Genomic DNA, 15105 nt, shown 5'->3' on the forward strand with positions numbered 1-15105 from the left:
CCATCCGATAGGTTGATAAAATATGAAAATATCTACTCGCTCGCTTCATGGTAGGAAAAATTACAATCGTAATCATTCCCGGAAAGTAGTGATAACCGAAAATTGGCAGATTACATTTTTTCCCGGTAGGCAGTAGTCGTCGGACAAAGGGAAAAAATCAAAGACCAAACCAAAGAACCGCAACGAAAAAGATTACTTCCTCTGCTGACGACTGCCGTCGAGCATCCGTTTGATCCGGATTTTTTCTTCCATTTTCTTTTACTCTCGTTGCGAAGCATAAGCTCATAACCCATTCATTAACATGGATTCAATTTGTTATAGTTATAAGATTTTTCCTTTATCTGTGTCGCTGGTTTAAGGGTTCTATGGGTGCTGGAGGAATGCCTCCGCCTTGGTCACTTGGATGGAGACGCTTATTTGGACCCGAGCGGATATGAAAGTCATTTAATTTAATTAAAATCAGGCGCTAACTCCAACTAATGTCAAAATGTACGAACTGACAGCGGTTTGAACCTGACTCAGTTTCGGGGTTAGGCAAAAACGGTAAAAATAATACACAGCGAATTATGATGCTTCCCCATGTTTTAAGTTAAAAAGCTTTGAACCGGTACGTTTTGTGTGGAACAGGCCTACTGTTGTAATGTAATAGCTGTAATACAATTCACAATTTCTAAGGTCAGCTATGGTCAAGGGACTTAGTTAATCATGAAATCACCTTCTATCAAAAGTTGTGATTCCAGGGAGGCGGGATAAAATTACATCAGATACTAGTGCGACTAATTATACCGTGGTAGAAAGAGAAGACCAAATGAAATATTCCGTTGCTCGCCGGTACATTTTTTTTTTCATCAGCGTACTTCAATGGTATTTTTTCTTCGTTGTTACATTTATTTGCGCTGTGAAGCAATGTTATACAATAAGTCATCATTTGGCCAGTCTCTACGCATCGCTCGATCGAGATAGAAGTGTTTTGTTTTCGGTCTGTTGGAAAAAGAACAGTGCAGTAATCCGCGTTCAAGGTTATTTTGCCATTCTCTGCCTCTTCGGTTTGGACTTTTATTTTCTTTTGTGCGTGTGTTAACCGTTAGGCCACATTCCTCAACCTTTTGTTCGTAAAGCGAGGATTGAACAATAACCAGCTATTTAAGCTGGACTGGTGCGTCGTGGGAAACGAGTATACAGATAAGTGAAATCTACCTTTTTGATACATTTACGGCTTTTTCCCGTCTGCGCGGGTGCTGACCCCGTGCGTTGACGGTGTCGATGGCTTCCTCCCCGGATGGCCAAATGGAGATCGAGTCGACTCCTAAGGCTCTCCCCCGACCCAAACAATATCCAGAGCTCTCGACCGGTCCCTTTGTGGTCTTCTTTCGGCCCAAAACAAAATCGCTGAATCTATTACAGATTTCAAAAGACCTGACGGAACGGTTCTCGGCTGTGATCGAAATAAAAAAGGTCCGCTCAGACAGGCTGAGGGTCGTGCTGACTAACTCAAAGCAGGCAAACGATATTGCTTGCTGCGAGCACTTTACGAAGGACTATCACGTGTATATTCCAGCTGTGAAAGTACAGTCTGAAGGCGTTGTCACCGATGACAGTTTGACATGCGAGGATCTGCTGCAGTACGGGGTTGGCCGTTTCAGAGACCGCTTACTTCAGCCAGTGAAAATACTCGAGTGCAAGCGTTTGCACTCAGTAGTAGTTGCGGGGGATGGTTCAAAAACGTACCCCCAATCAAACTCTTATCGGTTGACCTTCGCTGGTACCGCTTTGCCAAATTACGTCCTCTTGCACAAGGTTCGTCTGCCTGTTCGTCTGTTTGTGCCGCGGGTCATGAATTGCACAAAGTGTAAACAATTGGGTCACACAGCCACCCATTGTAGCAATAAGGCCCGCTGTGGAAAATGCGGGGAGAATCATCTAGATGATTCGTGCAGTAAGAATGCTGAGAAGTGTCCTTACTGTGCAGAGAATCTGCATGATATCTCGGCATGTCCCGCGTACAAACTACGCGGGGATAAACTAAAACGTTCCCTTGCTGGACGATCCGAACGTTCTTTTGCAGAAATGCTAAAGAAAGCTACACCACCAACCTCAACAAACATCTATGCTCACTTGCCTCCTAACGAGGGCGAGGCTGATGACCCACAAGAGGGAACATCTACTAGGGCGCCTAGAAGTTATAGGAAGAGGAGGAACATTTCCTCTCCTAAAGTTCGTTGTAAAGGCCAGAAGGTATCCCTTGACGGGACTCAGAAAGTCACATCTATTGGAAGTGTTGCAACCAAACCGAAGCAATTAGCTCCTGGTCTCGGAGGATTAAACTCAGAGAAGGAGTTCCCAGCACTTCCCGGAACATCAAAAATCCCAAGTGTTCCTCTGTTTCAGTTCGAGAATAATCGCGGCACTGGAATTATCAAACTCTCGGACATTGTGGACTGGATAATAAAAACTTTCAATATAACTGATCCTATTAAAAGTCTGTTGTTAGCTTTTCTCCCTACAGTAAGAACATTTTTGAAGCAGTTGACTGCTAAATGGCCCCTCCTTTCAGCGATTGTATCCCTCGATGGCTAACTCATCGAACGAGGTCACGGATTTGATCACTGTTCTACAGTGGAATTGCAGAAGTATCATCCCGAAAATCGATTCCTTCAAAATTTTAATAAATAATTTGAGTTGCGATGCATTTGCATTATGTGAAACTTGGTTAACTTCCGACATAGATCTCAACTTCCACGACTTTAATATTATTCGCCTGGATCGAGACACCCCCTATGGAGGAGTGCTTTTGGGGATCAAAAAGCGCTATTCCTTCTACAGAATTAACCTTCCCTCGATAACAGGTATTGAAGTTGTCGCTTGTCAAGTAACAACCAAAGGCAAAGATCTTTGCATAGCTTCCATATATATTCCCCCCAACACCGCGATTGGGCATCGCCGGCTACATGACATCATAGAATCCCTGCCTGCACCGCGACTAGTTTTAGGCGACTTTAACTCTCACGGTACGGAATGGGGTTGCCTTTATGATGATAACCGTTCCTCTTTAATTCACAATATTTGCGACAACTTCAACATGACAATTCTAAACACGGGTGAAATGACACGGATTCCTCCCCCACCAGCGCGCCCAAGCGCATTAGATTTATCCCTTTGCTCGACCTCGCTAAAGTTAGAATGCGCGTGGAAGGTAATCCCTGATCCCCACGGTAGCGACCATCTGCCGATCATAGTCTCAATCAATAACGGCTCAAGGCCATTGGAAACAATCAATATTTCGTATGACCTCACACGAAATATCGATTGGAAGAGCTATGCTGCCGCGATATCCGACAACATCGAATCTACTCAAGAACTTCCTCCGGAGGAAGAGTACAGCTTTTTGGCTGGCTTGATTCTCGACAGCGCGAATCAAGCTCAGACTAAGCCAGTACCCGGCGCGAACATACAAAAACGTTCTCCCAATCCCTGGTGGGATAAAGAGTGCTCAGACGTGTACGCAGAGAAGGCCGCCGCGTTTAAGACCTTCCGGAACGACGGGTTACCCGCTAGTTTTCGACAGTACGCGACGTTAGACAAGCGAATGAAGAGTTTGATGAAAGCCAAAAAACGCGGTTATTGGCGCCGGTTCGTCGACGGATTAACGAGAGAAACATCGATGAGCACTCTTTGGGGAACAGCCCGACGTATGCGAAATCGAAACAGTACTAATGAGAGCGTGGAATATTCAAACCGTTGGATATTCGATTTCGCCAAGAAGGTTTGTCCGGATTCCGCCCCGGCACAGAAGATCTACCGCGCCGCGTCCCGTCACGATAACGCGAACGAAACACCTTTTTCGATGGTGGAGTTCTCACTTGCTCTCTTGTCGTGTAACAATAAAGCTCCCGGGCCAGACAGAATCAAATTCAACTTGTTGAAGAATCTGCCAGACTCTGCCAAGAGACGCTTGTTGAACTTATTTAATAAGTTTCTTGAGGCTAACATTGTCCCACACGATTGGAGGCAAGTGAAGGTCATCGCCATCCAAAAACCAGGAAAACCAGCCTCCGACCACAATTCGTATCGACCGATCGCAATGCTATCTTGTATCCGGAAGTTGTTCGAGAAAATGATCCTATCCCGCCTCGACAATTGGGTCGAAGCAAATGGCTTACTGTCAGATACACAATTTGGCTTTCGCAAAGGCAAAGGGACGAATGATTGTCTTGCGTTGCTCTCAACCGAAATTCAAATGGCCTATGCTAATAAAGAGCAGATGGCATCAGTGTTCCTAGATATAAAGGGGGCTTTTGATTCAGTTTCTATCAACATTCTTTCAGAGAAGCTGCACCAGCATGGTCTTTCAGCGACTTTAAACAACTTTTTACTAAACTTGTTGTCGGAAAAGCACATGCATTTTTCGCATGGTGACTTATCGACATCACGATTTAGCTACATGGGCCTTCCCCAGGGCTCATGTCTAAGCCCCCTGTTATACAATTTCTACGTCAATGACATTGATGAATGTCTTGACAATTCCTGCACGTTAAGACAACTTGCAGACGATGGCGTGGTGTCTGTTACGGGACCCAAAGCTGTCGATCTACAAGGACCATTACAGAATACCTTGGACAATTTGTCTGCATGGGCTATTAAGCTGGGTATCGAATTCTCCACGGAGAAAACTGAGCTAGTTGTATTTTCTAGGAAGCGTGAACCAGCACAACTACAGCTTCTATTAATGGGTCAAACTATAGCTCAGGTCTTCACAGTAAAATATCTAGGGGTCTGGTTCGACTCGAAAGGTACTTGGGGATGCCATATTCGGTATCTGAAACAGAAATGCCAGCAAAGGATCAACTTTCTTCGTACAATAACCGGAACGTGGTGGGGTGCCCACCCAGGAGACCTAATTAGGTTGTATCAAACAACGATACTGTCGGTACTGGAATACGGATGCTTCTGCTTTCGATCCGCCGCGAACATACATTTCATCAAACTCGAAAGAATTCAGTATCGTTGTTTGCGTATCGCCTTAGGTTGCATGCAGTCGACCCATACGATGAGTCTCGAAGTCCTGTCGGGCGTTCTCCCGCTGAAAAATCGATTTTGGGAACTCTCATATCGATTGCTCATTCGATGCGATATCTTGAACCCGTTGGTGATTGAAAATTTCGAAAGGCTTGTTGAGCTCAATTCTCAGACCCGTTTTATGTCCCTGTACTTTGACTACATGGCGCAAAATATTAATCCTTCTTCTTACAATCCCAACCGTGTGCATTTCATAAATACTTCTGAATCTACTGTTTTCTTCGACACATCCATGAAAGATGAGATTATTGGAATTCCGGACCATATACGCCCACAAGTGGTCCCAAATATTTTTTATAATAAATTCCGAGAAGTCGACTGTTCTAAGATGTTTTATACTGACGGATCAAACCTCGAAGGGTCCACTGGCTTCGGTATTTTCAATCAAAAGTTCACCGCCTCCTACAAACTCAGTGACCCTGCTTCAGTTTACGCCGCAGAACTAGCTGCTATTCAGTATACCCTTGGAGTCATTGACACATTACCCGCAGACCATTACTTCATCGTCTCGGATAGTCTGAGTTCTATTGACGCTATTCGCTCGATGAAACATGGAAAGCATTCCTCGTATTTTTTGGGGAAAATACGGGAGCTACTGAGTGCTTTATCTGACAAATCTTTCCAGATTACCTTGGTGTGGGTCCCTTCTCATTGCTCCATTCCGGGCAATGAGAAGGCGGACTCTTTAGCTAAGGTGGGTGCCATTGAAGGTGACGTTTTTGAAAGACCAATTTGCTTCCACGAATTTTTCAGTATTACTCATCAGAGAACCCTCGAAAGTTGGCAAACCTCGTGGAGCAATGGGGAGCTAGGAAGGTGGCTACATTCGATAGTCCCTAAGGTATCGACGAAACCTTGGTTCAAGGGGATGGATGTGGGTCGTGACTTCATTCGTGTGATGTCCCGACTCATGGCGAACCATTACACGCTGGATGCACATCTCCGACGTATTGGGCTCGTGGAGAGTGGTATCTGCGCTTGTGGCGACGGTTATCACGATATAGAGCACATAGTCTGGGCGTGCACCGAGTACAGTTCCGCCAGGTCTCGGCTTATGGACACCCTTCGGGCCCGAGGAAGACCACCCAACGTCCCGGTTCGAGATGTGTTGGCAAGCCGCGATGTCCTCTATATGTCCCTTATATACACCTTCATAAAAACCATCAATATCCAACTTTAACTGCCCCTTTTCCTTATCATTCTCAGAAACGCTCTCTTCCACCTGTACCATACACCCACGATGGTTTGATGCGACTCCAAGGCGACACAAAACATCCCTGTCGAATGAGCCAACAAACACGGGACCTAAAGCACGAGCATCACACGCACAACTCGAAATGTAGCCGATCAACATCTGAGCCGCACTACGAAATCGTCTGGAGAAACCCCTGCCATCTCGAGAACGACCACCCGGCGTCCCAGTACATGATTCTTCCTGATGAGGACCGCCCTGATTCTGTAATCCATCTGTTGATCTCCCGAAGTCTGAAACTGAAATAATGTTCTCCCCCTGCCATGTTTGTCCACCCTACTTCCCCTGACTCTTATACACAGAAGTGGCACCCCTTCCCCCCCCCCACAAATATATTCATGAAGCATTTAGCTCTTCCTGCCTTTTCTAGTTTTAACTATTATATTATATGATCTCGTTGAAAATGCCCAACTCTACTACCACATAAAATAACTCTAATTAATGTCTCCGAATCTTTACAAAATTTAATCACGCCCTCTAATTATTTCTACTTTTAAGATAGTCGTAAAAATTTTTCCCCTTAGTTAAACATTATTCTCATTGCTAAAAATGTCAAACCATATTGCCATAAAAACTAAATGACCCCTCTAATCTTACGAAAATTATACTACCCCCTTGTGTATATGTATAGCTATAAATTAGCCTTAGTTTAATTTCAAAAATCAATATGTAAGCCCCTAGTTTTAAGTAATTTAAAATGTAAAACAAAACAAAATTGGCACCTTTAAGCTAACGCAAACCTGCCTTATCAAATAAACGAATTGAAAAAAAAAAAAAAATAAGTCATCATTAGTAAAATCTTCTTTCATTCTGCGCAAGTGTTCGGGCCAGGGAATCTCGCGAAACTTACTGATAAACTACAAAAAAATCATGAAAAGCATGCGACAGTGTTCGTTAAAATACGCGCAAAGAACGAGGGCACAATTTCGAAGCTTGATTAGTGAAAAGGTAAGCAACTGCCAAATTGAGGGCGTTAAGAATTGGTAACTTAGTAGGCGATATTGACCATGGAAGCCCATATCAAGCGGTAACACAAAGATTTTAAAACAGTGACAAATTAAACTCCTTTTCACTGCATTTACAAGATAAACAAACTTCTAAATTAATTTATGGTGTGAAAGTTGTTTTTGTTTATTCTTTTCCTAACCACGCACGTAGCCACTCCTCGCAGCTGGCCATGAAAAAAGAGTAAATCTATCCACTTAATCAGCGGAAGGTGGAAGACTATGGCCAGATGTATTTTGCAACGTGACTTTGCCTTTGAGAGCAGCCTCAAACCAGTATAATAATGATTGATGGTGTAGGTAAACAATCCGGAGAGTTTTTTAATTAGGGTAATTTGTCAGAATCTGCTAACGAAAGTGGTTGATTAAGGAGCACCTAATAAAGATATCAAAACTCGTTGGTTTTCCTTCGGCGTGGTGGTACGGCGACGACAACAGAGGAAATATTATCTTAGCACCAGAATGAATGCACTTACCGGGAGGGGCACTGTCAGTTGCCTATTTGTGGCTGTCAGGCAATATTTCAATGATTGAGTTCATGGTCATTGATGTAACTAACACACACTTTCGAAACTGTTCACTGCGCCAAAAACTGAATTCTAATTTCATGAAAACTGAGCAGAAAATGCCACAGATAGAAAAAATGTATTCACTTTTGGTCAAAGCCTGCTTTGATCTTCCAAGCGAAAATTTGCACGCGAGTTCTAGAGTGAGTTCTACATCAAATACAAATCCCTTCAGAGTGAAATAGATGAGTGCTTTCATGAGAGCCTGTCTACGTATATTCGACGTCTCCACTATAAAACATTTTTATAATTTTTCAGTTAATATCAAAAGAGAGTAGTTTTGGAAAGTAAATTGTAGAGGAGTAAACGCAGGTGATCGAACTCAGATTCCATATCATGTAATTTTAGGATAAAGGAATATAACGTGAGCACAGGTTGATTAAAATGTCGATTAGTGATAAAATGCTTAAAAAAGTACAAAGTATTAAGCCAAATTCAATCGATCTTGAACGAGTTATGATTTTCAAGACTCATCAGTCAAATTGGGAATCATCGTCTGTACGACATTATTTACGACGTAGAATTTTTTCCAATGAAAAATGGGCGAAGTAAGACATTAGAACCGAAAAGTGAAAAATTAGAAATGAGAGATGAGCCGTATGATATGATGTGAGAGTTTATGGTTGAGAGTTGCGTAAAGTTCAGCCGAAAATGAGCTGGAATTTCGGCTGATTCTAGTTAGTACTCTGGCCCCAATGACATAACCGACGAACCTGGTCTCCTTTACATCATTTTGTACGGAACAAATGTCCAAACAACTGCAGGTGGACACAATCTACACAGATCTTAAGGCTGCTTTCGACACTGTTGACCATGAGATACTGCTAACGAAGCTTGATAAACTTGGATGCACTGCCCGATTCTGCCGTTGGCTTCGGTCATACCTTGTGTACTCTAACTACCTTGCGTAACACTAACTACGCTGCCAACAGCCCGATACTAGCAATGGTCCGTCGCTTCAACGGCTTTACCGACATCTTAAATACATAAATACATAATGTTGTTTCGGAATACGAACTAAAAGCAGCCAGAATTCCTGCTCTTTTTCCGGTTGAACTTTGTTGGAGTGTAGAGAGAAGTGGGTGATTAGAACTGAGAAATGACCAGTGATAGGTGAGATCAAGACTAGGTTCGGCAAAAATGTCAATCACGATCAATTGCTTTTATCTTGTTGATTATGTAGCCGACCCCTCTACTTGGTTTTTACATTTACCTTCCAGGCAGACCCCTATTGACAGGGCGGCCGAGATCCCAGAAGTCATTACAGTGTAATTGTCACACGGCACCTTTGGGCTCTCTGCTTCGCTCTCTTTGACGGTTAGCTGCGAAGGAGAGCTTGGCTCGTTCGGCTGATCCTTCATAGCGAGGGCAGGAAGGCGTCTTCAGGGTCCTTTATGCATAGCCGGGGAAGCGAGTTGCGATTAGCTTCCCTATTCCGGCTTCCTAAATATTTGTTCTCGAAGCACTTTCGCGAGAGTTCCTTGGCACACTAACACGCGGGCTGGATTGATCCAGCAAAACGTCCAAAAGGGGCACAAAAAATACGAAGTCGTCATTATACCAGAGTTCGAATCTTTATACTTTTTTGCAACGGCCGCGTTTCGCACTCAAGATAAACTAACCGATTACCTTCCACCACCGCCAGCGTGAGTAAAATCAGCAGACTTTTTGACAGCAAGGGACATTTCTCGTCTATCTTACTTGCTACTTATTCACAAACATAAAACAAAATTTATCTAACCTATCAGCGCGAACAAAACCGTTCACAAAAGCAACTTGAAACAAAAATTTACAATCTACGGAAAGAGTAGACAAAAATAGGTACATTTCCACCCAGTGTTAAATTGTTACGGGTTACAAACTGAGAAGAAATTAAATAGATTAAACAAAAAAATAGACATCTTAGGAAATTTAAGAACTATGACAAGAAACGTAGTTCCCTGGTATCGCGATACCATGTATGTTTGAGTCCTAGCTTAGCCGTGCAATTCTCCCGTGAACTGACAATCGACTGCAAAGACTACTCAAACAAAAGACGATTGTTCCACGAAGAGATCGTAGTGCCAAAACCTTGCTACGCTAAGCCAAGTGTTGAAGCATGTAGAACAAGTCGATTTATTGGACGAGAAGGTGACTAAAAATAAATGAGGTAATATTTTTTTCGAGAATTGTCCTACTGGAGCTGCAGAGCTAAGGTCGCAGAAGGGCTCCCCGCCAGAATTACTCACTACAATTGCAGACGAGATGGGAAATGTCATGCACTAAGACACTGCTTAAGGGCAATTGCTGCGGGCCATGATTCTGATATTGATGATGATGTGATATTTATCTTATGGTTCAGATATGTGCGAGCGTATGGATTCCACGATCGCGTGTATCATCGCGAAGGCCTCGAGCGTTTGTGTGCTAACGTGTTCGATCGCGTGGGAGTTTGTATGTCGTGTGTGCTAGCGTGTATGTAACTTTGCGTATATAAATTCGATCGCGCACAGACTGTGAATCTGATACTTAATTTTTGGTGGTTCAGATGCCAGAAGAGAGTGAATTCTTTCATAGCACTAGTGTTCCCGGTCTTGTTGCCATGGACCGTGTTGTCTGGTGGATATGAGCTTTATTCTGTGAAATGTGGGCAAATAAATCGAGAGTACTTTAAAAAATTTATCAGAATAATATTTTCGACAGAAGTCATTTTGATAGTGACACATAAATTTTATAATAAATCTCTCTCGGCGATTACTTCAACATTCATTCATTAAAAATCACATAATAAACAATCATCAAACCAAGTTATTCTAACCAGCCCAACCGAACTACTGCATCTTTTCCTATCTCCCCTCCAGCACTAACCTGGTCCCAGTGCGAGGACTCGATCACGCTGCACGCCCTGCCGACAACGCACTGCACTAACATGATCGAGGCACCGTGTGCCGGTGGAATCTACCACACCGACATCAGCCCGTTCGACTTCCACGGCATTGAGGACGTGGGCGGAGAAGACTTTGACTACGCGATGGACTGTGGGGATTTTATTTTCTAAACAACGGCGGAACCGTCGAGCACTCATCCAAGCAGGCGCCGCCGTTCTAGAACTGTTTTTGTTTCATTTTCAATGGTGGCGATTTCACCATCACAATGATAGACAGAATCAACAACTACAACCACATAACCGCGGTATCACTGATCTATTTCTGTTGAAAATGCACATACACACAAATTCCCCGGGACGAGAACACTAGAGCTGGAGAGATCGGACTACGGAATTAATTGATGGAGTGTTATACAATCTATTAAAATAAAAATGTTAGGTAAGTATGAAGCTAATAAATTATGTGATCGTGTGTGTGTGAAAGGTGATCGTATCACTATAGTGTATTTAATTTTACAACGTGCTGACAAGCTTCGATTGAACTGATTAGTTTTGAGAATGCTGATTTCCGCGGTCGACGCTATGTTGAATTTCCCTAGCGAAGAATCAACACTCAAAACAACACACGTTTCCACCTATTTTTCTTTCATCATGATCGATTTTAATACATGTTTGAAGCTATCTGGTCTCTATCTTTAACAACAATATCATCCAAAAATTTTGGTGCCAGTATTATCATAATCAGCCATCGCTGAGGATGGACTATAAGGGCGATTATGACACTTTTTATAATGTTTCGATTCCCTAACAAATAAAAGAGGAAGGAAACTTTGCCGCAAAAACTACCCTTTCTCCATGTCACTGGTACTACAGATCTAGAGGAGTCGACCGTACTCACATGCCAGTATCAGTCTCCGAGGTTTTCTATTTTCCCATCGTCACCACCTATCTAGATACTGATTGGCTGGTGAGTGTGCGGAAGAAAATACAGCATCCACTACCCGATTGACGTCAGCCGTCCTTGTCCCGGTTTGTTTCTCCATAAATTATGTAGCATAATGGATTTAGTTCGGTAGCTGGTCCTCTCTCCTTCCGATTTGATAGTGGGCTTAAGTTAATTTTCATATTAGAACTTAAATTGGAACTCGTTTCTCAATGTTTTCAATGTTCCCCTGCATGACAAGCCACCGAAGGTAGCTTGGGTTGATTTAGGTCATTTAACGACGTTTTTTTTTTCAATTATTATCAACCGATCAATTTACTAAATAATAACTTACGTTTCGACAGGAAACCTTAGCAACACATCCACCGAGAAAAATACATAGGATAACCCGCATCCCATAAAATGAAACACGAAAAAATCGTCTGAACCATTCGCCATAAATAACAACTACATGTAGTGAAAGTGTAGCTACGTATATCCCTGCAAATAAATAACTGTGTACTAGCGAAAACATAGCAGTCCATGAATAAAATAACAAAGCCTCAGAGAACGGCACACAAACGGGCAGGCATAGCAACCAAAAACCAAATAAGACGCACATCTACTAAATTGAATCAATGTTTTATATGCCAAACAAACAAACACCCTAGCAACCGCAACACGATGGGTGTTAAGCGGTTGATTATCGATGAAAACTGTCATTTGTGGCATTTTCGCACCCGAAAAAAAAGATAACGTCGAACAGACACAAAATTATAGTTTCTAGTGATTTTTAACTGATTGAAAGATGATATAAAAAAACAAGTATTGCCTTCCCGTGCGATTAAGATGTTTTTACCACGTACATATTCGACGGCGCTTAGAGTGCACGTCAAAACCAAACCAGAAAAGTTTGAGTCGATTTGAAAATAAAAAAAATCAAAACTAGTATAAAAGTTGTAATCAAACTTGTTCTTTTTTACCAACGCTCGCTATTTGTAGAACTTTTTCATATTGATTCGGTCGCCTCTAATGAACCAAACGAAGTTTTAAACACTTGTTTAGCAACCCTTTAAAACAGTTTTTAGAGGAGGAAGAAGAGGGAAAACACGAAACGACATTTCGCACTCTCTAGCACATAATTATTTACGAAGACGAAGTGATAATTCGACGAACAAAATAAAAAGGATTAAATAAACAAAAGAAATTGAGGTAAAGCTTAATTCTACATTAACACTAAAAGACACGAGTGGATACTATTGGAAAGTGTATGCGTTACTGCAGAAGATCACCGCGATACACTGGAACAACGGCGAAGGGCGTGTAACACATTAATCTTAGCAAGTAGTGTTAAACAATAAACGAAACAATACTTAGAGACTGTACCTATCATAAAAAATTATAAACAATTAAACGATTCGTTCTTAACTTAAGTCATTTTTTTTTCGTTCGCTCTTCGAACACATCGGAGAGGAATCTGTTACAAAACTTGTTTCAAGCTACTCTACTTCCATTTTCATCCCTGTAGTTCAACCAAACGAAGGGGAGTTTGAAATACTCAACTCAAGTCGACGACACATACAGAAAAAATAATAAGAAAGTAATTACGAGATATATGTAGGTTTTGTAAGCTTCAAAAGCAACGGTTAATGTCAGTCCGGCTGACAGCTGTCAAACCATATAATATTTAGAAAAATATTAACATTAACTCTAACCAAAAAAATGTATAATCCATAAACATACGGGTAGGGCCTATCAATCGACCATATGTGTTACGAAGCGACTTCCCTCTTGCTGGCAAACAACAGTTTTTTAGAGTTTAAAACATACAACAACTGTGGGTGTGTGTAGGCAGTTCGAGTCCTTTTCGGTGGCCCCTTCATTAACTATAGAGAGCATAACCTGAACATCCCAACCAAATAAGTGTAAGATGGATTGCTATAGCTACCAAATAGCACTTAACGATTGTAAACAGACGCGTTTTATTCGATATAAACAAAACAAAATGAATCAACTGTTTGTAAAAGATATATATTTAAATAATAGCCAGTGTGATGAAAGTAAACAAACATGTGTTAGCCAGCCATCAATCAGTAAATACAATTACAATAGAATTAACTGTTTTAGACGATTTCAATAGTTGTTTAGACGAAGAACCACAACAAAAATTGATGGAAAAATGTGCATTTTCAGCTGTAGAATCGCGGGACGATTTTAAAGGCAAACTATTTGAGGTATTGACAAATATTTGTATTTGAACCACCGTCGTGCTGACAGCACTGGAGCAACTCACACTCTCCACATACAAACACACACACAAACACATCCCAGCAGGCCCTTGTTTGCAAGCAAACCCCTTCCGTGTCTACATTCTGCGAACCCCTCGTTGTACGCTGCTTTCAAAACTGCTGTGCGGGATTTTTTTTGTGAAAAAAGCAGCTGTTCCATCAGACAACTCATGTGTCAATTACTACCGACCAGATTCCAAACTTCTCCGACATTCCTCCACTTCTGCAGCAGTCACTCACACAACCTCTCACTTCTCAATAGAATTAGCAGGCTCTGATCAGGCAACATAACCAAAATAAAGAAAGAAAAAAATGCAAACGACGCAGAAGTAAGTAAAAAAAATAACCTCAATGTGTTCATTTAAAATAACAACACTGATTGCCAGATGTAAACAAACAAATCCAACCGAATCATACCCAAAAATATGAACAAGAGCACCTCCAAACCACTCCATTTGAAAGAACGAAGACAAAAGTATGTAAGCAAAGTTAAAGGGACGGAAACAATAGCCAACAAAGCAACAAAATAAAAACTATAATCCAAACAAAGTAAGAATTTAAACAGAGAATCACTGTCATTGTTAGTCATTTGAACGTTTGAAAACAACAACAAAAATGTCACATTTAGGGGAAAAAGCCGAGTCACAATAGTTCTAGCAAAATCGACAGCAGCAACGGAAGAGAAAAAAATACGAAATGATATCACTGTATTTACGAAGATACGTATAATAAATCCCGAACGAGTCGAGAGTGACGTTGTTTGAAAACACGAAACAGTTTCGGAGTTTGGTTTCCTTCTCTTCGAAAGTCAGTTCACGCGGGCAATCCAGTTTCTATCGTTGGACGAGTTCCATCCCTAGCAACCGCCTACTCTCTGAGAAAAAAATTGTTTCTAAAAACGTTCAACACAGGTCCAACGAGCGTCCTTCATTGGACGATTTTGAAAGCAATCGTTCTTAGGGGGTAGTCAAACCCATTCTGCAACCGGTTCGAAATTTTGAATTATTGCGCACTTATCACTAACCTGGACTCCGCACTTTCAAAGTGCGAGTAAACAAACTTCTGAAAACTGCGATCTGTCAAAACACATGTAATTCCAGCGATGGAGATGGTATTTTCATAGACAGGCTG

The 15105-nt window shown here is 41.8% G+C and overlaps 1 protein-coding gene across 1 annotated transcript in view; it reads left to right on the forward strand.

The window, feature by feature from the left end:
- The window catches only part of LOC131676613 (uncharacterized), a 105590-nt gene extending 90842 nt beyond the window's left edge, over window positions 1-14748 (forward strand). Inside the window, exons 9-10 of the mRNA XM_058955781.1 lie at window positions 10739-11203; window positions 12052-14748. Of these exons, the coding sequence (XP_058811764.1) occupies window positions 10739-10935 (197 nt within the window). The 3' untranslated portion in view covers window positions 10936-11203; window positions 12052-14748. The remainder of the gene's footprint in view (window positions 1-10738; window positions 11204-12051) is intronic.
- The last annotated feature ends 357 nt before the right edge of the window (window positions 14749-15105 follow it).

Source organism: Topomyia yanbarensis, chromosome 1, assembly GCF_030247195.1.
Source record: "Topomyia yanbarensis strain Yona2022 chromosome 1, ASM3024719v1, whole genome shotgun sequence".
In the NCBI taxonomy this organism is placed as follows: Eukaryota; Metazoa; Arthropoda; class Insecta; order Diptera; family Culicidae; genus Topomyia; species Topomyia yanbarensis.